The 24,660-nt window shown below is 32.4% G+C and overlaps 1 protein-coding gene across 2 annotated transcripts in view; it reads right to left on the bottom strand.

Annotated features, from left to right (window-relative positions):
• Nucleotides 1-968: 968 nt before the first annotated feature.
• Nucleotides 969-24,660, bottom strand: part of ACAP2 (ArfGAP with coiled-coil, ankyrin repeat and PH domains 2) — a 125,775-nt gene continuing 102,083 nt past the window's right edge. For both annotated transcript variants that reach the window (XM_015600309.2, XM_006906162.3), the window contains 11 exons: nucleotides 24,085-24,190; nucleotides 17,922-18,130; nucleotides 17,514-17,583; nucleotides 16,065-16,156; nucleotides 14,547-14,731; nucleotides 13,559-13,651; nucleotides 12,316-12,503; nucleotides 11,791-11,900; nucleotides 10,296-10,406; nucleotides 8,141-8,202; nucleotides 969-2,558 (listed from right to left, as the gene is read on the bottom strand). In XM_015600309.2, the coding sequence (XP_015455795.1) occupies nucleotides 2,458-2,558; nucleotides 8,141-8,202; nucleotides 10,296-10,406; nucleotides 11,791-11,900; nucleotides 12,316-12,503; nucleotides 13,559-13,651; nucleotides 14,547-14,731; nucleotides 16,065-16,156; nucleotides 17,514-17,583; nucleotides 17,922-18,130; nucleotides 24,085-24,190 (1,327 nt within the window). In that variant the 3' untranslated portion in view covers nucleotides 969-2,457. The remainder of the gene's footprint in view (nucleotides 2,559-8,140; nucleotides 8,203-10,295; nucleotides 10,407-11,790; nucleotides 11,901-12,315; nucleotides 12,504-13,558; nucleotides 13,652-14,546; nucleotides 14,732-16,064; nucleotides 16,157-17,513; nucleotides 17,584-17,921; nucleotides 18,131-24,084; nucleotides 24,191-24,660) is intronic.

Genomic DNA, 24,660 nt, shown 5'->3' with positions numbered 1-24,660 from the left:
AAATAAAAGGTGATCACATTGACTTATAAAGCCCAAGAGTATAATTAACATTGTTTACACTATAATTTCTCACAATATATTGAATAATTCACAGCTAATGAAACTCAGATTTGTTAAATAGCTATTAACTGACACACCTAAATTTACCTTGGTAACAGCCAACCTACTTTGTAACTACTTCTAATATAGCCTTGCTGTTCACTATATCATTTTTGCCAAATTTAATCCAAATTGGGTCTCAGCATATTCAATAAATCAAGCCACAGAAATGTGTTTTTGTAGTGCCAGGCTTTCTATATTGTTAAAGAGTTTGCTTTCTCTCAAGATATTCAGAACCATGATCATCTTTAGTGCACTTCAAATACATCTCTAACCACTAAATTTAAGTAGACACTAATTACTGCCACACTATCAACTCATGACTCAAGCCACAAGAGGTAAGAGTGTCATAAAAAGAATTGCTTCACAACCAGAGATCCCAGAGGTTTTTCTGAAGCACCCAGAGCTGGATCCAAAAGGAAAATTGCCTAGGCTTCCTCTTATAAAGGTTAGGAGCTTTAGAAGTGAAGTCCTAGGATTAAAACAGGAATAGGCACTACAAAGGAAAGTGAGACTCTCTCTTATTTTCTTTCTGTTTTGTTTGTTTTCAACATATTTTCTTATCCTTGAACTTTTCAAAAAGTTAATTTCAAAGTACACTCTAATAAAAATGTTATAAATCAGACTTTTGTCAAGTCAAATGATCTGTGACTCTGAGATGAAACAGGAAAGATTTAATGTTCCTGTCATTATTTTAATTACAATATAAGGCTTTGGAAGTTAGCATTTCCTTAGAAATAATTCATAAATAGTTTTTATCCTTATCTAATATGCAGTGATTATTAGTAAATAAGCATTATATGCATGCAGTTTGGACTAACAAATATGGAATCTTTTCTGTGATATACGTTTATTTTAGTATAATTCTCATTTAGTCAGATTCCGTTTTGATGGTCAATTAGCTTATAAAACTCTAGTTATTGGGGGGAGGGTGTTAGAAAATGTATTATTTACCCAATTAAATATCATTTCTCTACTTATTGATAACCCAAGTTTAAAAACCTCTTATTTAGAAACTATCAACAATACATGTAACTTACAAAAGAAGATTAAATTTAATTGTTGACAATATTAGAAAGAAACTGTAAGGCAAATTACTAAATTTAGTTTATACTCCTGACAAGATATGTCAACCAAAGATAGAACCAGATTAATTTGTAGCACATACATGGCAAATTAGTATACCCATAATATTTTGGAATTCAAGGGTCTGTGATTCACATAACTAAATACTAAAGCTATAAGGATGCTATAATTTTAAAGAATGTATACTGTGTACAATAAGTACACAGGATAGATGTTGGAAAAATTAAAAAGCAATTATTGCTATATATTTTAGCAAAAGCTAATAAAAACATGAGGTTTTTCCTCCTTTTACAGAGATTATTCTTTCACTAAGAGCAATAGCAAAAATGTATCTTGAAAAGGACAAATTTCAAATATAAAAATGCTCTATGTTATTTAATAAATCAGCTTTTCTGGTGAAAGTTACTATCTGATGAAAGCATAATTTTGCGACATTCAAATAACCTTTGAAACAGTTTTATTATGTCAATAGATTTGTCAAGGTTTTAGGAAATCAACCCAACAATGAAGAATTACAACTTCTATAACTGAGCTCCTTTTGGTGATTTAAAAGAAATTTTAAAGGGCTTCTTTTTGCTTCATAAAATGAAATAAATCTAAAAGACTGAGTTATGTCTACCTGTACAACCATTTATATGTATGTTCACAATGTTAAAGTACTGGACAATAACCAGACATCTAACGAATATAACTGCATTTATGAGCAAGTGGGGAAATATATTCTCTAGTTCTAATAATTGAATTATATATTGTGTGTATGACAGCTAATCTACCAAAACAAAACAAAACACAATTTCAGAACCACTAAGAATCATCAGGGAAACTAAAAGAAATGACATATTCTCAAGGCAGGCAGAACAGTTGCTCCCATTTGATGCAGACATGCTTAACTGAATGATCCTGGGCATGATGCATAGAAAAAAAAAAATCAATACCGCCTACTTGCAAAAAAAGAGATTGTGTCTACACACTTAGCGTCTTATAATCTAAAGATGGCTTCAGTCTAGATTCAACTTTTATTTAAAAAATAGCCCTTTAAACAGGCTTTTTTTTTTCTTTAATAAAAGAGGTCCTCACATAGGTTCCTCTTCCCACTACTAAAGCCCTATGTTTTACTTAATAAAAATATCAATGAATGGGTACCTTTTTTCCAAACCACTCAATAGCTACTAAAATTAAGTAAGTAGATTTAAAGCACTAAAAGTTTGTGAGTTTTCAGACCTACACACTAGGGAGTCACCAGCTTTAATATTTTCCCCTTCTTAAAAAAATTCAGAATTTCTGTGAATCTTGCTGGAAACGATTTAGTTTCTCTGGATTATTGGATGCCATTTGGGAAAAATCACGAAATATGTCCTGATAAGTTTCATCACCTGCATGAAAGTAAAATAAGGAAACTTTTAAAATTTATACGATGAAAGTATTAATAAACATTCATTTTTATGACTAGTAACTATTTTATAATTCATTACATTAAAATTTTGTTCAGATGAACGTTTTTGGAAGAAAAAAAGGTGAACTAAATATAAATGCTGGAAAAGTATATAGTGAATGAAAAAAATAAAAACTATACCTGAAAAAAGCACCTCAGATGCAGCCACAGAGGAAAGTTCAGAGTTAGAAAAGAGCAAAGATGCAAGTGTTTTAAAGCAATGTAAAGAAACACATTTATTAACACATGAGAAATAAAAGTCATTCTAAGTGAGGTATAGTAAACAAGGCATTCTTTAAATAAATACTTCACTTGATCAAGACCAAAAGGAAAGACCAAAAACAAATACTAAATATTTCTGATGGATGCAAGTTATTAACAAGACAAAACTGATAATCAGGTGAGAGAAAAGCCTATTTTAATATTATCTTTTAATTAAAAGGCATTTTAATTTAAATAGCATGTGAAAAATTTTAATGCTTAACTAAAACTAATGTACCTAAATCCACTGTTTACTAAATTGATGAAATGATTAAGCCTAGAAAATGACTATAAAATCATAATTTCACATTTAGTTAGAAGGTTTTTGTTTACTGTAGGTCATATGAGCAAGAATGCTATGACAAAATGAGAATAAATACCAAAGACATCTGTTAAAATAGAATAATAAACTCATGTATGTATATACAAATATGCTTGTAGAGAAGTAGATTATAGATATTGATACTATAGCAGATTGAATACTATATTTCTTGCCATGAGAAACTAAATATGTACACAAATACAGATTATTCCTCAAAGGATCTGTATAAAGAAATATCTTATTTTTAAGATCAATAATCCATCATGAATACTTCCTATTAAACATTAGCTTTATACAGAAGCTTGGCATAGTTGTTTTCAAGATTGAGACTGTAAAACACTATCTTACACGACTATTGTTGCAACATGGTTTTATAATTATTTCCCATAATATACCTTGCATCCATCTTATTACAAATTCATTTGCTACAGCTGTTAATAGTGCAGTAAGTTTTGTCAGCTTTTGAAAAGCGAGATTTTTGAGGCAATAGATGTCATACCAAAAGCTAGAGAATTAGAAAAAAGTTGGAGGAGGGGGATAAAGATCTAGTAAAAAGGTCTAACAGCATAACTCAAGATTTTCAATAAAAAAATTTTAATACTTTTAATATTTAGTCTACGTAAAAATCGAGTTATTAAAATCTCTATATAGTTTTCATTTAACCCTGGAAATTTTCTCATGACCTGAATCAATCGATCTACTTTAAAAAGAAAAAATACAGTAAAAAGAGAATCTTAAAAGGTTGGCTAAAAGTAACATCTAACTCATATTATTGTTACCAAAACAATAAAAATAAAGGTTGATATGCTGGAACAACTGGTAAGACAATCCAATTATACCCATGATTTCTTAAGTTTACTCCCACATTAAAAGACAAAGTACAATCTATTCCCATTTTTAGCCATTCTAAAAGGTATAAAATAAACTGAGAAGAGACTAACATTAAATATCAATTAAGAAACCATACAAAATATTTAAAATTTTTTCTTATTCTTAGATGTTGAATTAAAATATTTAAAATATTTATTGTAAACATTATAAATATTTTTAAAATACTATTTAAACTGGAGAGTCTGGAATTTACTTTTCAAGAAAGTGTAAAGTGCAGATTATAATACAAAAATACCACACTGATTTTACCATTCAACACCAGAAGTAACTTAAAAGGCACACATTTATACATTCAAGAAATAGGAAGAAAGATCTAGCAGACACTAATGCCAAATAGTTTACAGATAGCACCAGAAGAGCATTCTTAAGTATTACAACAGTACAATGGCAATATATGGCTTCTACTATTAGCAATGCATATTTTGTATAACAAGCTGTGGGATTTTTTTTTTCTTTTTATGGTTTTCCAGTTTTTCTTTTTAAATCATCTAGTTCCTATTACACAAGTACATTTTAGTAGAACCATTGTACCATGCAAAAAAAAATTATATGATATTTTATTCACTGAATTAAATACTTCCTTGAAAGAAAGTGTTGGTGCTGCACTAATCATTGGTTTCACTTACTGAATACATTTGAAAGGAGTTAATACAATACAGAAGGAAGTCTCACTTTCACACACACGCACACAAACTTTTTGTTAACATTCAGTTCCTAACAAAACATTAATTAATGGACTATCAATATAATATCTTTCTTAGGCCTCAAAATATGTGCTCAAAAAGCAAATATTACAATAACAGTAGTGACTAAGACATTTAATCTAGTTAACACAAACTGAACTCCAATGCGATTCTTTAAAATTTAAATATGATTTTAATAATTTATCATTTTTCCCAAGGCAAATATAACTTGTCTACACTAGAATACATGAACAATAACTTAGAATATGTTGCCCTGGAATGTTCATAGAAACACATTTAACAGTACTATAAATGGTAAACAACTAATTACCCAATATTTGTAATGCTACATTATATCCTTTAAATTACTTAATCAAATTCTATTTCTCTTCAGAAAGTTAACTTTTCTATGTGCCTGGACATTTCTGAGTTTTTAAAATGTGGACTATTTCCACTGACAGTTTAAAATACTTTTTGATTTTTGGTGTTCTGAATCGTCACTGCAACAGCAGTTATGGTGATCCCAGATTTGGCTAATTTTGCTCTAGAAATGTACTCCCCTCAAGGAGATGGCAGCATGTGAGAGGCCACTCCAGGTGATCCTGCCCCTTTTGGGTCGATTACAGCCTACTTTTATAACTGATTAGATCAGCAATCAACCTTTGCCAGCAACACAATCACATACATAGCTAGTAGTGGTTCACTAAAGCAGTGATTTTCACTGGCTGAGAAACTGCCAACAATTAAGAGGAATCCTAGAGCCAGAGACTGTGGAAACCACCAAACTGGTTCCCAACAATTGGGAGCGGGGCATGGATTCTCACTCAGTGCGCCTCCCCTTCCCTCTCCAGTCCTCCTAAGAGTTGCAGAAACTGATAAAGAGCAATACATCTTCTCTTCAGGAAATGTGTGCTCTTAACATCACCTTGCAAAAAAATAGGGAGTCTGAGGTCAGGGTTGTAGATACAAAATTCAGAAGTGGGATTTCCTAGAAATAGGTCCATGATTCCCAAAGGTTATAGCTGAGTCTTTTAAATAGTATGGCTCTTCATTATCAAAAGATTGAAAATACTTGCATTTTTAAATTACCCAGAATTCTGAAGTTTTCTTTCTTATGCTAGGCAAAACAACAACAACAAAAGATCTAGATAAAATAATGAAACGAAATCTATGAGAAAAATTTATAGTGATAGGTAAAGGGGAGAAAAAGAGCAGACCTCCTGCCTAAGGAACACGTCTGCTCTCCAAAGACTCCAAAACGAAAAGCAGCCAGAGAGCAGCTGCTGCGCGGTTTCACCACGTCACTGGGTTACGTTACAAAGCTGTTCTGCTTCAATGTGAGACCCTCTAAATGAATTAAAAATCTAATTATTATCAAGACGATCCTCAACTAGATCAAATCTCATTTTATTCTACTGACACACCATTTCCAGAATTCTGATTCATTTTTTAACCTCTAAACTGAAATTTGAGAGTGGTAGGAAAGCTTGTTTTTCAAAATGAGGCTTTTTTTCAAATTTTCATTCAAATAAATTGCAAAAATCTATTTTTCTATGGATAATAGGAAAGTATATACTCATAAACTTATACATAAAATGACAATGAAAGAGACATTTGAATGCTTCTAAATGGCGGCAGAAGCCCAAGCAATTTGGGTGGAACCACAAGTTGCAAGAACATTGAGGCCCTGTCCTTTCAAGCTTCCCATCTCCAGAGAAAAGTCGACCACTGACCTTCTGACTAATCAGGTGGGTGTGTAACTTCATCAGCAAACACCTTAAGGAAAGAGCAGCTGACCAAACATTTACGTTTAAAATTTCAGGGAAAAAAATTTGTTTAACTTAAAATCTTGAAGTTCGCTCTTATGTTACAAATATCAGGTCACAGCCTTTGAATAATTTTTATTTTAAAGTGCTTAAACACAAAGGCTTCAAAAATGGCCTACTAATACTATCACTTAAGTATATCTGTTACAAAATTATAACTTATTTAAAATCTAACACTCAAGTTTAAAACAAATGGGTGAAATTCAGAATTAATGCTGAGATTTCACCCTTAATCAGCTCTCTGACATCTTGGTATATCATGAGTCAGTAATACTGTCTGATCCATAGGATTAAAGTGGGACACCCTAGATTAGAAGTATCTAGATGAAGTTTCTCTATTCTCAAAGCGCTTACTTGTTTCCTATTAAAGTAGACCAAACATGAGTAGCTAATACTCATGAGAAAAGAATGGCCCCTTATTGATATTAATTATATATTAATCCAGTTAAAATAAAAATGGTTGAAGCTAGTACAAAGTACAGAAATTTCAAAACATATTTAAACAGGAAGAATGGATGATATTATCAAGCCACTTTGAAAATAATATGTTAGTATCCATTGAAAAAATCAAATATACCGAACGGTCTCAATTATTTTAGTCATAAATTCCAGAAAACTTTTACTAATATGTATATGAATTTAAAACAGATAAATTAGTAATTCATATACTCAAATTCATGAAGATCCAATTATTTGTTATGTTCATCAAAGTGAGGAATTTGATTAACATTTCTTCCTTTTCTTAAAGGTGAAAACTACTCAAAATGAGACGAGCTAATCCTGAGTTAGATTTCTCTATTATGAATAAGTCTACTTTGTCATCAGGTTCATGAAATATTGTGCAAAATATTTTCATTTATCCAATAGATATTGTACAACTGCTTGAGGCAAAGCTATAAAGTAAAATGAGACCTTTTCCCTTTACCTCTTAAACTAACTCCACTCCCATTATGTACTTAACTGGTAAATTTTATTTTTAAACTTTCAACTCATGTTTAGATCACAGTACAAAACTCTTCGTTTTCTAGCTATTTTCCATACTGACTTTTTATATGCCAAATACATGGTGACTTGTTTTTTCCCTGAACACAATTTATAGGAATTCCCTGAATAACAAAAAGAAAACCATTTTGTTATATTCACTTGACAGCTAAAGAGAATTTCAAAAAGAAAATGACTATTGTGCTGCTGTAAATGTATATAAAGATACATTATCATTCCATTCACTTCACTGGAATGTATGTGGAAGACATCTGTACAGCAGATAAAGAAGTCAGCAGCTAGAGTTAAATACATCAAGTAAATGTGTACTATAATAGGAATAGTTATAGATATTTAAAGGCCCAGGAGCTAGCCACCCCCAAGAATTCAGTAAGTACAGTACATACCTAACAACTCACAACTTACAAGTAAGTTATAAAAACTCTATAGTACTAAGTTAGTTTGCTAAAGAACTATGAGTCCTCCAATTGTAAACTGATAAATTCCTGAATGCATTTCTTATACTGCATTTCAGTATGGTTGTTAGTAGAATATTGACCTGGCTGTCCATAAGGTCCTTCTGATTCCCGCATCTCTTCATTCATTCTTGCTAAACGTAACCTAAAATAAAACAAAAAGATTTTAGGTGAAGCTATATAATATTAATATTCATAAGCTAGTGAATTATATGAGCAGGTAAAATATGTACTGATATATTTTTTTCTTTTACCAATATTTTCCACTAAAACAAATAGGCTTTTAGTTTATCAGACCCAGCAATCTGAGCTACAAAAAGAACTGTGTTTTACTTTATACAATTCTCACAAGAGAGACAATAAAAGATTTCTAACAAGTGCATTTCAGCTCTGTTTAAGCAGGATTCTTTCAGCACTTCCAGTAGCTTGCTTCCTCCAGACTCCAGAGAATTCCTGGCTTCTACTGCAACCTATCAAACTTTAATGGCAACTGCTAAAATTATTACTTCTATAGTATGGAAGCAATAGCTTGTCATAAGGTCATTCTGCTTCACTCTGAAGTGAGGCAGTTCCAAACATATAAATCTTATGGGTTATCTCTAAATACTGGTAATATATTTTGATATACAAACATTATAATCACGACAGGTGACCAAGATTTTTCCCAAGGTTACCACATTGATTATATACTCTTTTGGGGCTATTCATCTTGGCAGCAGGAAGACATGTGGCATTGGATTAAGAAGACAAGAATTTCTTCTCATTTTTTAACAAATTGTAAGCAACATTTGAAATAAGAAAGTGTTCCACTTTGTATTACTCATCTGTCCTTAAAGCCACCAAACACACATCACCTTCCTAAACCTCTACCACCCTCCTTTAAGATGCTCTCTCTGGCAACTACAGCATCTGATATGGGCTTTTCTTATCTTCCAAGTACCATAAATCCCTTCCATCTCCCTTAATTCTCCCTTTAGTATATGGACTTTTCAGAAAGGACACCTATTTTCAAAAAAAAAAACTGAAGTGTTCACACAAAGTAATATGAGAAAATTTTGATAATTTGGGAACAGATACCTTTGAGGAAGAAGGGCTATTCCTGGGAACCCTAGAAGACCAAGTTTTGTTTCTCTATAATACGCCTACCTATTATTATCTTTCTCTAATCTATATGGATTAATAGTTCTAAATTTTTCTACAATAGCCTCCACAGTAACAGTAAGCCCTCCAGTGGGGAAAGGAAGTTGAGTACAGAGAAAGTATGCTGGTTTTCTTTCTTTTTTTTTTTTTAATTTCACAGGGATTAGGGAGGGGTAATATATGGCAAGTCAAGAATTCTCAGTGGGAGCTCAGGAGTTCAAGGCAGTCATTGGAGTTTCTCTTTGTAAGTGAGATTCAGTAGTGTGGATTGAACTCTCTCTACTCATATAACGGGATCAACAATTCTGGGCTTCATTCAGCCCAGAATGAAAAAAGTGACTTCATACAACATATGTTTGAGATTTCCTACATATTAATAATATGCGGTGAAATCACATTTCTAAATTCCAAGTGTAAGAAATAACTTTAAGATGAAAATCAAATTAAGACCTCAAGTTTCTTTAACAGATCATATTAAATTGTATTCAAACATTCAAAAACAACTATTTTATCTTTAAAAATAGAGTATTCATGTGAATAATTCTTTAAAAAATAAGTACAAACAATCCCTAAGAATTATTGTCCAAAGGCAATGAAACTGCAAAAGTTACTAACATCAATGTAGGTGTCCTCCCTCCTTATAATCCTCTAATTTTTGATGTAGTAGAATAATGGCCTATTATTATATCAATCTAACCCCTACCCCAGTACTGGACAAAGAATTAAAGAATCCATTTTAAAGAAATGACTGGTTTTCTGTTCCTACTGGTCATGCAATATAACAGAGGTGGCTAAGAGCATCGGTTTTAGGGCTAGAATTCATGGTTTCAAATGCTAGCTCCATCACTTACTCATTTTTCAAATTATCTGTGGCTTGGCTTCCTTATAAAATGAAGCTAATAATAAGAATACCAAATAAGTTCATATATGTAAAGTGCTTAATACATTTAATGAACTTAGAGAAGTACACAGCAAAAATGGTAAACAACCAGCCAAGTTTAAAGTTCACACCCAAACAGGAAACTCTATGTTAAAACCCTGTACAAGTAATACATTGTATGGGAAATAATCAAGTAAAAAAAAAAAAAAAACACTTACAAGGTCACTATATCAGCATTGGCTGCTTCCACAGCTATACTCAAAGGGTCTTTTCCTTCTTCATCAGTGGCATGTTGATTGGCACCTCGTTTTAGGAATAAACATACCTGCCTGTTTAAGTAAATAGCATTTTTGAGATATTGCCATTAAGAAAGAAATTAGTATTTATCTTAAAAAATAAAAAGTGCTACCTAACTTTAAAAGATAATATTTTCATTAGGAAATTCTTATTCATTCTACAAATACTTATTGAACACTTGTAACAATAAAAATTTACCATAATCAGCATTTTATAGATCTTGAGATATTTTCATATTTAACCTGGTGCTATATAGCATAGTGACATGTATAAAGAATATCATACAAAGATGTACACAAATTCTATAAACTTAAATAAAACAAAATCACTCAATGGCATTATCTGGGAAAGAAGGAAGCCATGGCAGTGGTAATATCATAATATATTAATGATAATACAATAGCAGAGTGGGAAGTAATCCTTCCACTACTCCACAAATATTGTAACTTGAAGAAACTGAAAAAAGTGAAAAAATAAATGTAAAAGAATGAGTAAATGGAGTCTATGAAGTAAAATGGGAAGAATTATGATTGTTTAAAAATACAAAAGATGAGTTAAATATTATCATTTTTTAAGTATAGAAAAGTTTTTATGAACTGTTTTACGAAAAGTTTTATTGAACTGAATCTCTTTGCTGATAGAAAGAAAACAAGCTGTGATAAAATAGAAGATGCTATAAATATAAAAAGAACAGCTTCTTGTTTGTCGAGGTAATAAGAATTGAATATCCCAAGATATTTTATTAAAGAACAATCACCTATGATGCAAACTTTTAACATAAGGCTGACATTTTTACTTCATTTATACCCTTTAATAGAAAGTCCATTTTCATGGCTTTATTGTTCTATGAGTCTAAGTATTGCTCCAGAAGCCACAACATCAAGAGCACAGACTAAAAATTTACTACAGAATTTGACTTTAGCTACCCTGTGGGAAAACAAAAATCTCCAAAGTTACAAAACTCTCCCAAAACGTGTGTTATGTATATAATGTATGCATACATACACAAATACACACGCAGACTTAAGTCACCATAACTTTAGTAACAGTTTTAATACTGCAATTCATCTACATAAATGACAAGTTCAAAGTAACCTTTGCAATGTTTTTATCTGAAAAGTAATAGCTTTTTTTCTGAATGAGGTTTTTAAAATTTCAAATTCCATCATGACAATATAAGTCATAGCAAAATATGCCTTTACAAACTCTAACTAATGACCTTAACCTTAGTCTAGCAAACCACACTACTTTCATTACCAGAATTCACTTCAAGAAAAAACTTTGAACACAATCAAAGCGATGCTCAGAAATCACTACTAGCTGCTGCTTCTATTTTCCAACCCATCTCAAAGCAAAACATTTCAAAGCAATATTTTCAAGTAAAATCTACTTAAATATGTAAGCATTCCAGCCTACCCTGTGTGCCCTAAAACAGTGGCATGGTGCAGTGGTCCCCGCCCTTGTACATCTCTTTGGTTCACATTAGCACCATTCTGTAGGAGAAACTCGCATGTCACCAAAGAGCCCTTAGAGGAAAGAAGAAGATAACAATGTACAAAAAACCAAACATATTTATATTTAAAACAGTGTATTTACTTTAATAGCATTTCTATTTCATTCTCTCCAGAATAGAAAATACCCCCTTAGCAAAAACAGAGAAATGATCAATTTTATTATTTCTTCCCAGGAAATACTTCTAACAGGATTCAATTTGCAGTTTGTGATCTAGCAAAACGCACCATTTTCATTACCAGAATTCTCTCAAATTAAGAAAAAAAATTGAGCTTACACAATTAAAAGGATGCTCAGAAATCACTACTAGCTGCTGCTTCTATTTTCCAATTCAACTCTTAAAGCCAGAAATGCTAAACCATATTCCAAATGAATTGTGATTTTTTTTTGTTTTACTACCACTGAAAAGGTCAATGTACAAATCCATACCCCTAATACAGCTTGAATAAGTGGTGTTGCTTTGTTTTCCTCTGAATTAGCCCAGTTCACATCTGCACCATGAGCCAAAGCCTCAGCCATTTTAGGAAGATTTTTTTCATATGAAGCCCTATAAAGCTGGAGTCCTGGATTAAGATGTTTAGAGTCAAGTAACACAGAAGAATCTTGCCTTTCTCCCTCTGAAAAGTAAACACAAAGACATCAATAAACATGAGCTCTTGATGGGGAGGGAGAGAATAGGAAGTTATTATTTCACAGGCATGGAGTTTTAGTTTTGTAAGATGGAGAGTTCTGTGGATGGAGAGTAGCAACAGCAGTGACTCCAACAGTGTGAACAGACTTAATGCCACTGAACTGTACACTTAAAATGGTTAATGGTAAATTTTATGTTATGTGCATCTTACCACAATTTAAAAAAAAATGAACTCTTAATTGTATCACAATGTGAAAGTTGAGATATAAGAAACCACTAATTTAACAAAATGAGCTGATGAAATATTTTCACAAAGATATTTTATTTCTAGTGATTAATCATGCCCCAAACAATCAACGTTCTTCTTTTATAAGGACAACGATTGATATGCCAGGCCTTTGTGGTCTTCCCAGTATCCAACAAGTAGATTAATTACTCTGTTCTAGGTTAAAATTAGGTTCATTCCTATAAACCTGGGTTTAAGGACTCAGAATAGGCAGTACGAATCCCTGAAGAATTTTACTACCAGACTACATCTTACTTTATTCCTAGGATGGTCCAATACCATCACAATTTACAGTATAAGCAATTAGAATAATTTGAAGAATGTTTACTACCCCGAGTAGCCTTCGAGACCAAAATCACTGAAATCCTGAAGGAGAGAATATAGGAGTAAAGCACAAGTGAGAAGAAAAATCTAATGGGGGAAGAGCTGCTGAACTCTTTCTTCTAATAAAAAAAGACAGCCACAAAAAAAGATAAAGAGTAATAAGACAGTTCATGTGGATTAAAAATTATCCTTAGGTATTGACAAGGCACTTTTTGCACATATCATGAGGCTTAGAAGAATGTACGGTTATGAGAGAATTTCCAAACAGAAACAGAAATAATTGCTTTTCATTTAACTGTATTACTCCTCCCTTAGTTCCTTCCAAAAGACAAACCACTTCTTTTAGAAATTATTTAATCAAGACTAGGCATTTACCACATGCATTTTTCAGCAAATAATACCAATTAACATTGAATTTGACCGAAACTCACCAGGGTCATATAAACTATTGGCTGACACCGTGGAGGGTAAAGACTCTCTTCCATCATCAGAGCTCTGCTGAATTCCACTGTCATTACTTTTGACTGTTTTAAAGAAAAATCATCTAATGATTAAAGTCCACGCCATTAAGAAAACAATCTCCCACAAAGAGGTTTTAAAATGAGCTCTGATATGTCAATGTAAACTCAGCCACCACCAGTAGAATACATTTAACACAATTTTAATCCTTTCGAGCACTTAGCTTATCAAAATATGAATCAATTGGAAAGCCTGAAAATACACTTATTTTCAGAGTCGTAACACATCTCATTACCCCATTATATGTAAGGAGTAGTAAAGAGCTTATTTTATTGTGTGACTACAAGTAATGTGTAATTCTGAGACAATGGGTAACATCTAGAGAAATGGCCACACCGCACAATGACCACTGGCACAGACTTGGAATGCTCCACAAGAGTAGTACTTACTACTACGTAGTTTTGAAGAAGTATCAAAGTAGGAGAAGAGTGAATCTAGCTCATCAGGACAGAACAGAGACTCCCGCCTGGCCTCGTCGCTATTTACAGCAACCACTGGGGACATGCAAGTTAGCAAAGCACAAAGCAGGCCGTAAGAAGGGAAAAGGGCAGGAAAAAACGTTATTGGGAAAAATTTAGGAGGAAAAAATAGGAAGGATATAAAGTGGTTAATTAGATATTTAGGGCTTTTTGCCATGATAGAGTTATAATCCCCATTTCCCCTTGCATTTAAAGCAGTTTTTATTCCTTAGAATATACACATTACCTAGAAATGTGAATTACCAAGACACTATTTAAACTTAACTATTATAAAGATATAGAAATCCAATTTTTCCTTACAATATGTAGAAGGAAACAGATTTTTAGCATTTAAAAAAATCTACAACGGCTACTAACTTAGAGATTAAGAAAGTGATGTCAGTTTATGAAAATATTTATATGCACAAGTGAGCTGTAATACCTGAACTTAGGGAAGATACTCTGACTTGGTCACTTGGCCCAAGTTTAGAAATGCTCAGCCTCTTTTCTTCGCAACTTTTGGAGACAATCTTTTTTTCCTGCTCAGGAGGTGATGACGATATAGAATATTTATCCACAAATTTCCTCTCCACATATTTTGCTCTGATATATGCCTCTTTCTCCTGTCTGGTATACATAAAAATGATATTCTGCTTAATCTGTGAGCATAGCTAATACTGAAAATAAGCCATTGTATATTGAATATTTCAAAGAAAGTCAGTAAATGTAATACTAGTTAAAACCAAATTTGTGACATCACACATTTTCTTTCCAAATATTTAATGAACTATAATTACATAGTCAAATGAAATATAATAATAAACTGAAAAATCACATATTAACATGGCACTTTCTTATTCTCTTAATTTCTGTGCTCATTCATTTCTATACATACTCTCTTTTGCTCTTTACAGAGTGAAAAACATTACTAAGAAAACTATACAATTTTATAAAAATTAACTTTAATTTCATTTTTACTCCAATAATAATGTCACATACTGAACTGTCACTATTGATGGTCATACTTTTCCATAAGACAACTACTTTAAAACAATGTGGTATTCCTAACTTAAGGGGGAAAAAGATGTCACTTTAAAAATTTTTGATTTATTATACAATCATAAAATGACAAGTCTGTTCTATACCTTTTCTTACTTCTATCCCTTTAAAATACTTGGATCTTGGCTAAAATAGGATATTTTCAATGACTACAGTAAAGCACGTAAAGCTATGCTTTAGCAAAAAAATAACCTTATTTAAGTGATTTTGGTATACAGAGCAGTAACTTTAAAATAGTATTGATTATACGTAAGGATTTAGTCAAACATAAATTCCTAACATAGGATTACAGCAAATAAAATTTTAATGCTAAAAATAAACAATCATAAAGACTAAAAACAACATCAATGACAAAAAGGAATTATGTACCTGGAAGGCACTCTTAGCCACTTCATTCAATGAGCCTCCATATATAAAAATGGAAGTATAATTTCAAACACAATTAAGTACTCTCTGATACCTTGTCACCTTTAATTCTTCGACATCATAATGCCATGTATAAAGTCTGTGATTAACAAATATTTGCTGAACTAAGTCATACAATGTAAAATTATTCATTGTACATGGTAGAAACTTGATCCGTGGACACAACAATGAACAGATTATCTTTTTTTAAAGACTGGCCATTAACAGAACTTTGGTCTACTTTAACTGCTAAGAATTTTTACATTCCTAAATTGAACTTTAATTTTTAAAATTCTCTCTCATCTGGAGATTATATGATCAATAAAAGATAATTATCTAATTGACATACCCAAGAAAGAGAGCCACATTTTAACAGAAGCAGTAATGATTTCTTTTAAACAGTTTGTCTCGGTGTTATATATCAATTATAGTTAAATAAAATCATAGCTATATTCCTGATTGGCAGGGGTGGGGAGCAACACAACTGAAATAGTACCTTTGTCCTGGTTGTGGTTTCTTTATTCCCATTTTTCCCAAATTAGCTTCATAAACTCGATTTACAACATCATTCCCCAACTCACACATAAGCTGTTTGGGAGGAAAACAGAAAATAAGCTATAAATTCCTAAAAATACTATATAAGTCATTAAAGCAAGTACAGCTAACTAATTCCTTTTGCATATTCTATAACTGCTCATTCCACAAAGAAGTTTAAAGTTAAAACAAAATGAGTTAAGGACTGAGAGCAATATCACCATTTTGCCATTCTCCACCAGAATACTGCTTCTAGAAGATTACCACTCCTACAATAAAGGGTTTCTCTTCTCCCATCTTCTACTAGTTCTCTGTGCCTCCACTATGGCTAGCTCGATGCTGTATATTACTCACAATGTCTGGTAAATTAAATTTAAAAAGAGGCCTAAGGCCAGATGGGTAAAGTTTTAAACAATTCAAAATTGAAGTAAACTATTTTCTCCTTGTACTTCATATATTATTTCAAAATATTGTGTATAAACGTTTCAGTCATACATTTTTAATGTATCAGTTCTGTATCAACCAAATTTTCTAAATTGAATCCACTGACTTCAGATCTACACCGAAAGTTGATGCAGAAATTAGATTTCCACCCCTGTTCCCCCATTTTCTTCACCTTTGAATTCATAACAATAGAATCTATGTAAATAGGGTTCTACCTTAGGAGCCTATTTATCATTTTCATTTAGATGTTTATACTATAATTCCACAATGCCTTTTACATAATTGACAAGATTACCACTTTACCAGTGGAGTGAAATAAAAACATAAGCACATTAAGAACACAATTTTCAGACAAAATAAATGCAGAGTATACTAAAACCTTTAAACTAAATGGGGAGAATTAAAAGGAGCATACTTTAACTGTTATGAGTTCTGTAAATCTTATCAGAAACCCAGATGTGATCTAAAATTATTTATAACATTTAAAAAGATATGAATCCTTACACATGGATAAAGGATGTCTTAGTTTAATGACAACGACCCTGACAAATGTAAATCTGTACATGGTCTTATGCTAAATTAACCCAATGAAAACCACATGCTATATCCATCCATTATGGAGTTTATTATAGCAATATGTCTTATATTTTTACCAAGAACTTACATAATTATAAAAGATTAAAATTAAGGCACAGAATCTAAGCTATTTTTTGAGGAAACATAAAAATGTAGGAATGCTGGTTTCCTTAAAAAGTAAACTGACTTGGAGTTAAGAGTGCTACATAAACTTAGCAATTTTTAAAACAATGAGAAAACACCAGGTTTGTCAAAATAGCCTCAGATATATTCCAAGACGATTTAGTTTATTGTTAGCATTAGGAAACTCATATGTTTGTAAACCAAGACTCTAAATTCCTGAATCTTTATGTGAAAATATGAAATATTTTTAGGCAAATATTTATTTTACCTTTAAAAGTTCAGGCTCCCAGGTGTCTAAAGTTAAGGAACGTACTTTTGAAAAGTGAACTCCAAGACTCCTAAGTGGAGAAAAAAGACTTTGTTAATATATAAAAGTATCAGTCTCTACTCTCTTTGCATACTATGCAAATTATTTTTCTCTTTTAATGAGACATTGTCTCTAATATAGCCTTCACCACACATAAAGAAGGATAGATCTTCTGATTTATCATGAATGGTGAACCGAAGACTTCAAAAGCTCTTCACAAACCAGAATTTTATCCACGTTACAAAAGATACAAAGATACAAATGGCAGTCAAAGTAGGCTAGTGGTAAGGCCTTCTAACCAATGGGACATCATAGTCTACTATGTGTGTTTATCCAAAAGAAGTCTGTCTCCCTGGAAGGCCTACCCACCGGTGAATCCCAGAACATTCAATACACAGGGTGATGCCCAGGTTGATGCTGGCCCACCGTGGGTCTGCCAGACCACAGTCACAACAGCTGGCATTGCCAGGAATACATTGGACACGCTGCAGCGCACTTTCTCCTTTCAATAATTTATCTTTTGACTCATTTCCAGAATCCAGGCTTCCTGTGGATGGAGATGATTTCTTATCCAGTTTCTAAAAGAATTAAAAATTATTTGTTAAAAAAAGACTATAATACCATGTTGCCTACTATATGCTCCAAACAAAAGCTTCCAATCAGTAAGTTGAAGGCCTAATATTGGCCTAAACTAGGCACTGTTCTAAGCATTAGACATTTAAGAATGAAAAGATATAGTTTCCTCTATTAATTGGCTTTTAGTCTTGTGCAGAGAAATATATAAACATTGAATATTATATATCTATAATTTATATGTATAGATATAGAGATGAATATATAGGTATCTATAATCTATATGTGGTATCTATATCTATATATCTTTATAGATCTCTGACACAATGAGTATATATACAAGATAGGAGGTCAAAGAGAAAAGGGAATGCTAATTTAACAAGCAAGATAAGAGACAAAGGGAATAAACATGAGACTATTAAAACTCAAAAATAAAATATGATTTTATACCAAGTTTTTCCAAGGTATTCAATGAACTGCAAGCAAGTTGTTTCAACTACTGCAGTGAATAACTGCAAAGAGTACAGTCTTTTACTAAAGAACACATCAATTACATTATTTTAATTACAGAGTGAATCAACAGTGGAACAGTATCTAAAATTTCATGGGCTATTAGGAAATCAGGAGAAAAGCAAAAGGTGGCAGATAAGCAAAAAGCTAATTTTTACATGCAAAGTCTATACCAACAGTGATCAAATACAAAGATGTAGTTTGGGGATCCTAAGCAATTAAAGATATGGTCTAAAAGTATTTAGGTTTAAAAACATTTCAGTTTTAACAAGCCAGCATTTTAGTATAGAATCATTAGAAATATAATTTGGCCCTTGCCTTGCCCTTCCTGAAAACTCAATTCAACAGCTGTTAGGTGAGGCAAGAAAAAAAAGTATGGAGATATGGTATACGGTATTCCAGAAAGGACCGAGCTGAGTGAGAATATCCTCAAATGAGAGTGACGCCATGAAGGTTGTTGGGTCCCAACCAGGTCAAGGATGGTAACTGCATAGGGGAGACAGCCTAGCAAGGACAAAGTGAGAGCGTGAGGAGGGAGGAGTGTGGAGTGGGAGTGTCACAACTGTGAGGTATCAGAGCCTGAGAGGGGTGAGGGGGCAGGGGGCAATAGAGGAAGGATATTGGTTCCAAACAAGAGACTAATCATATAAACAAACATGTTAAAAACAAATGGGAGCCAGATTTCTCATTGCTGAGAAAGGAGAATATGGAAAGGGAGAGAATTATAACAAAATCTGCTGCATTAGAATAGAAACAAAGATACCAACAGGAACACTAATGGTTTTCAACATAAGTAGATATATAAAGAAATACATATGTAAATGTGTATATCCATATATATATATTCCTTTATCTTGGTTTCTAAAAACTATTCTCCACCAAAAGGAACCAAGTCTTTAGAGAAACTGTTGATTTTAGAGCTGGTGCAGAGAAAGTACAAGATGAAACCAAACATCTCACCATGCTAGAAAATAAGGAAGAACTCAAAAGATGGATGGGAACATGTCAAAAGGATACAGAAGACCGGGCTCTACTGGCCAAACTTGGGTCAATTTTAGCAACAAGACAAATAATGACAGTAATGGATTATAACACATTGAATAGAATAGGGGCCTATACTGACATAATAAAAAAAATTACAGCATGATAAGGATGAGAATATGTACATAGTCTCAAAGTATCTCCCCCACAAAATACTTACTTCCTACAATGGTAACTTTACAGTAAATAAGTCTAGGAGAGAACATCTTAATCAAATGACCAAAGGTAATATCACCAATAATGGGACAAATCAAAATCAAATGCCACCTGAGAGGATACAGTGAGAAGAACACAGCATCATTTATATAATATTCCTGCCAAAGATATATAACCCTCATGAGTAAACATCAGACAAACCCACACTGAAGGACAATCTACAAAATAGTCTATAATCTTCAAAACTGTCAAGGTCAAGAAGGTCAAGGTAAGACTAAGAAAGTATTTCTGAGTAAAGGAAACTGAAGAGTCATAACAACTAAGTGCTACCTGTGCTTCTGGACTGGATCTTTTATGCCACAAATAACATTACTAAAATAACTGTTAAAACCTAATAATGTTTGGGAATCAAATGATAATAATATATCAATGCTCATTTCTTAATTTTGATAGCCATACCATCATACATAGAAGAAAGTCCTAGGCAGTGGGAAGTACTCACTAAAGAAATAATGGGTGATGAGGCATCGTGTTAGCAAATTACTCTGAAACAGTTCAAGGGAAAAAATTATTTGTACTATAATTGGAACTTCTCTATAAGTTTGAGATTACTTCAAAAAATTTTTAAAAGAGGTATAATCTGTTTTACTAGAACATGTTCAATAATTTGAATTAGCTCATAAGCAATTATCACATAGGGAAAGGATGTCAATATAATGCAGAAATCATTTGGTTCATTCCCTATGTTCCTCTATTAGTGAATGCTGTTACACCAAATTAGAGAAGTTGAAAGCAAAGTATACTAATACAGCAGAACTTGAGCTAACCACTTCAAGGAACACATGACTGAATATGACATCCATGCCCTTTCTTGGCTCATTTTGGTCACGTGCTCTGACTTGGAAGTTTATTGCATTAGTCTCCTTGATCTTATGTATATTGTCTTTGTCATCATAACTGAGTAGCCTCAACCCTTCTGTATCCTTCCATTAAAGCTATCTTCAGTTTTTAAAGTCTTATCTACACTGTAGTATTCATTCATTAGGAATCCAACTGTGCCAGTATTTTTATTGAGATTCTGAAGTTCCTGAAAGTATTATAGTTACAAACTTACACAGGTTTTTAAGTCAGTCCTATCCCTATTTATCCCATAATCCCTATTATTTCTAGTATATTTTTCTGCATAATCCAAGTAATTCAGCAATGCCACCAGCTTCTTCATCAAGATGATCTAGATACACACCCAGCTTCTTCATCAAGATGATCTAGATACATACCTAATTTTGTTTCTTCTCAAAACTTTGCTAAAAACTAGAGAATGTTTTAAAAGGCATTACCCAGAGCCCTTATTAGACAAAGATGTAATAATTATTGTAATTAATTGGGACCTGCTGTATTTACAAAAATCTATGAATTTATGATACCCAAAAAAAATTAGACATCTGTTCCTACTTAAGGTAGCTAATAAAATAACCAAATGTGGTAATTAAAGCAAAAAATTAAGCATTTTACTACCATAATTAATAAGTTCCAGTTGATAAAAAAAGCAATATTTCACATAAGAATGCAAGTTAATAAATGTAGATGGACTGACAGAATTAGACAATCATCATTTTGCAATTTCTAATGAAATAACACATGCAGTTGTAAAACCATTTGACGAATGGTTTATGGAGGAATAGATTTTACAGGGTCAAAGTAACATGCAGTAGATTTGTCACACAAAGTAACAAAGCAGATTGGAAACAAGGGAAGAAATGTAACTTTACAATAAAGGGATCATACTGTCATCTCCCTAACCCAATGTGTCCACTTCATCTTCACATAGAAGCCTGATCTTAATATTAGCAATGGTTGGATAACCAAATATTGTATGTCTCCTGTTGCAACATGAAGTATACACATCACCTATGATATAATCTTATAAAATGAAATTCTATAGGAACAACTAATCTGATCTGTCATGAAAAAAAGGAGTTGTTCTTTATTGAAAGACTTGAGGGACAAAACCACCACATGCAATGATCAGTCATAGATAAGATCCTACTTTGTCCAACAGGTTGTAAAAAACATTTTTAGGACAATTGAGAACATGTGAATATAGATGAGGTGATAGAAGATATTAAGAAATTGCTATTAGTTATGGAATGTCATGACATCTGTAATCTACTTAAGAAAATTTTAATATTTTTTAATTAAAAAAATAAAGATTTACTCAGAATAGGGATGACAGTAACGAAAATAAGGGCAACAAAATCTCAAGAGCTCGAAAATGGGTAGATGAATGGTAACTGAACAGACCATGGCCAAATCTAAGGAAGGTAGTAAGAAAAAGCTAAGAGTTCAACTTACATCTCATAATATTCAAAGGGCTCAAGGACTTATACCAGCTAACCCTGGAAGTGGGGATGAAGGTAGCAGGAGTGATTGTGTAAAAAGCAGTTAGATCCCAAGGTCCCCTCCCGAACTCCACACCATTAGGGGACTGCTCTCATAAACACAAATAACTGAAAGTTTATTCTCTTGTAAAATAAAACAGAGAGTCTCTGTATGGTATTTACCTAAAAGGTGGAAGGCAGAGGATCAAATGAACAAATACACAACGAATGCTGAGACACCCAGCAATAAGCTTCCAGCCTGACCCTTACCTCTACACAGGTGAGTGTTCTCTAGGGAATCACATCAGCTGAAAATACTCTAAAGTTCCTAACTCTGCTTGTTCCTCAACAAATGGTCCAGACTTCAGCAAAGCTCACAGTCGAAAAAGTCCTAACTATATTCTAAGAGCTCCCAAATAGGTTTTTAGTTCTTAATTTGTAATCCCGAACAGACTACCAGACAGCCAAGGAAAGCATCTAACACAATGGTTCTCAACAATGCATGCACAGAAATCGCTTAGGAATCTTTTTAAAATGTTGATGCCTGGGTCCCAACTCTATTCAACTGTTGTGTGGTGGGACTTCAGCACTGGGATTTTTTTTTTTTAAACTCCCTCTGTTATCATAATGTGCAGTAAAGTCTAAGAACCTCAGCTCTAAAACTGCATCCATGAAAAAACAAGTTTACTTGTATAAACATTCAGCAAATGAAAAGGAACTCCTGGAAATTAAATATGGGCTACCAGAACTAAAATGTTCAATAGAAGGTTTGGAAGATTATTAACTGAGAAAATCTCCAAGAAGGTAGAACAAAAACACACACACAAAAAAAATAAGAAAATCATAAGATCAGTCTAGAAATTCCAGGAGGAAAAAACAAAACAAAACAAAACAAAACAGGGAAATTGGAGACGAAAACTACAAAAGATTAGTAATAAAAAAGACTCCAACACCAACACTGGAAGCTAGAAAAACAATGCAGTTAAAATTAAGAATAATTACTTCCAACTTAAAAATTCCACACCCAACCAAACTATCAAACAAATGTGAGGATGGAATAAAGACATTTTTAGACATGCACAGACTCACAAATGCCTCATATTCAGGACACTGTTGAAGGAGGGGGTCAGTTCCATTTCTCAAGACTCACTAATGGCCTTGCTCAAGAGTTTGTAAACTTGTTGAGAAGGTGAAGCCAGACTATGACCAAGCTTATCTTCTCCAGGAAGATTTCAACTAAGAGACAATCTGAGCTTTCCTTTTTCACTTTTTACCCAGTTTTAATTTTAAGTACCTTTCACATTCATTATTTTATTATTAATTAAAATAATAAAATATTTGGGGGAGAAAAATGGGTGTCAGAATACCTTAGAATCAATCTGAGATAATAAACAGAAAATTAAACACACATTGAAATATTGAAATAAAATGATAGGTAAAGTCAGAAGTAAACAAAAGAGGAATCGAATCTAGATTTTAAAAATAAAACCCACTTCAATTACAAAAATATCATCCTTCATAAAAAAATATTATGGGTGAAGGAGGTCAAAAGGCACAAACTTCTACTTATATAATAAATAAGTCATGGGGATGTAATGTACAGCGTGGTGACTATTTGCAAGCTGTTGCTAAGAGAGTAAATCTTAAAAGGTCTCATCATGAGAAAAAAAATTTTTGTAACTACCTATGGTGACAGATGGTAACTAGACTTATTGTGGTGAGCATTTCATAGTATATACAATTATCAAATCATTATGTTGTACACCTGAAACTAATATAAAGTTATTTGTCAATGTTATAATCATACAATGTTATAACTAAAATTAAAAAATTTCAGCAATGTATCATTTGGTATTGCAGTATTGTTTACTAACCTCTGATTCATCACCCTTCTCTCTATAAGCAGTAGCAATACTGGTCTGAACAGCTTTAATCCATGCCTGGCGCAGCTTTTCAGAATCTGCCTGAAGCATACAACTTCTAAAAGAAAATAACATTGTTTTCTCAGACACTAAATTAACTCCAAAAATAATAAGGTTTACTTTTTGTATACTTCGCCTTTTAATAATTTTCTAACCAAAAAAATATGAATTTCTGTTGATAGGTTTGATTTCATCTATCTTTAGGACAGAGTGTATTCACAGGAAAAAATTAAGGTACCAATGAAATAAGTTAACTATTTGGAAAGAAATCACCCATTTCTGCACATTAAAAAAAAAAAAAACCTTTAAATTTACCATATAAACATAATAACACATATTTTCTTTGGGTATAAATATAACACAACGCTTACCAAAAAAATTTGAACTGATATATGACTTCGGTATTTATGATAGCTAAAAGTATTCATGTGGCCACATCAATCTTTATGGAATTTTAAAAATATGATACTGGGGAGAAGTTATATAAATATCTGACTAATAACTGTAGTCACTAATGAATGAAATGTA

The sequence above is a fragment of the Pteropus alecto genome, unplaced genomic scaffold (genome assembly GCF_000325575.1).
Source record: "Pteropus alecto unplaced genomic scaffold, ASM32557v1 scaffold311, whole genome shotgun sequence".
Taxonomy (NCBI): Eukaryota; Metazoa; Chordata; class Mammalia; order Chiroptera; family Pteropodidae; genus Pteropus; species Pteropus alecto.
The sequence above is the reverse complement of the archived record's forward strand: the minus strand, read 5'-3'. Positions and strand labels throughout refer to the sequence as shown.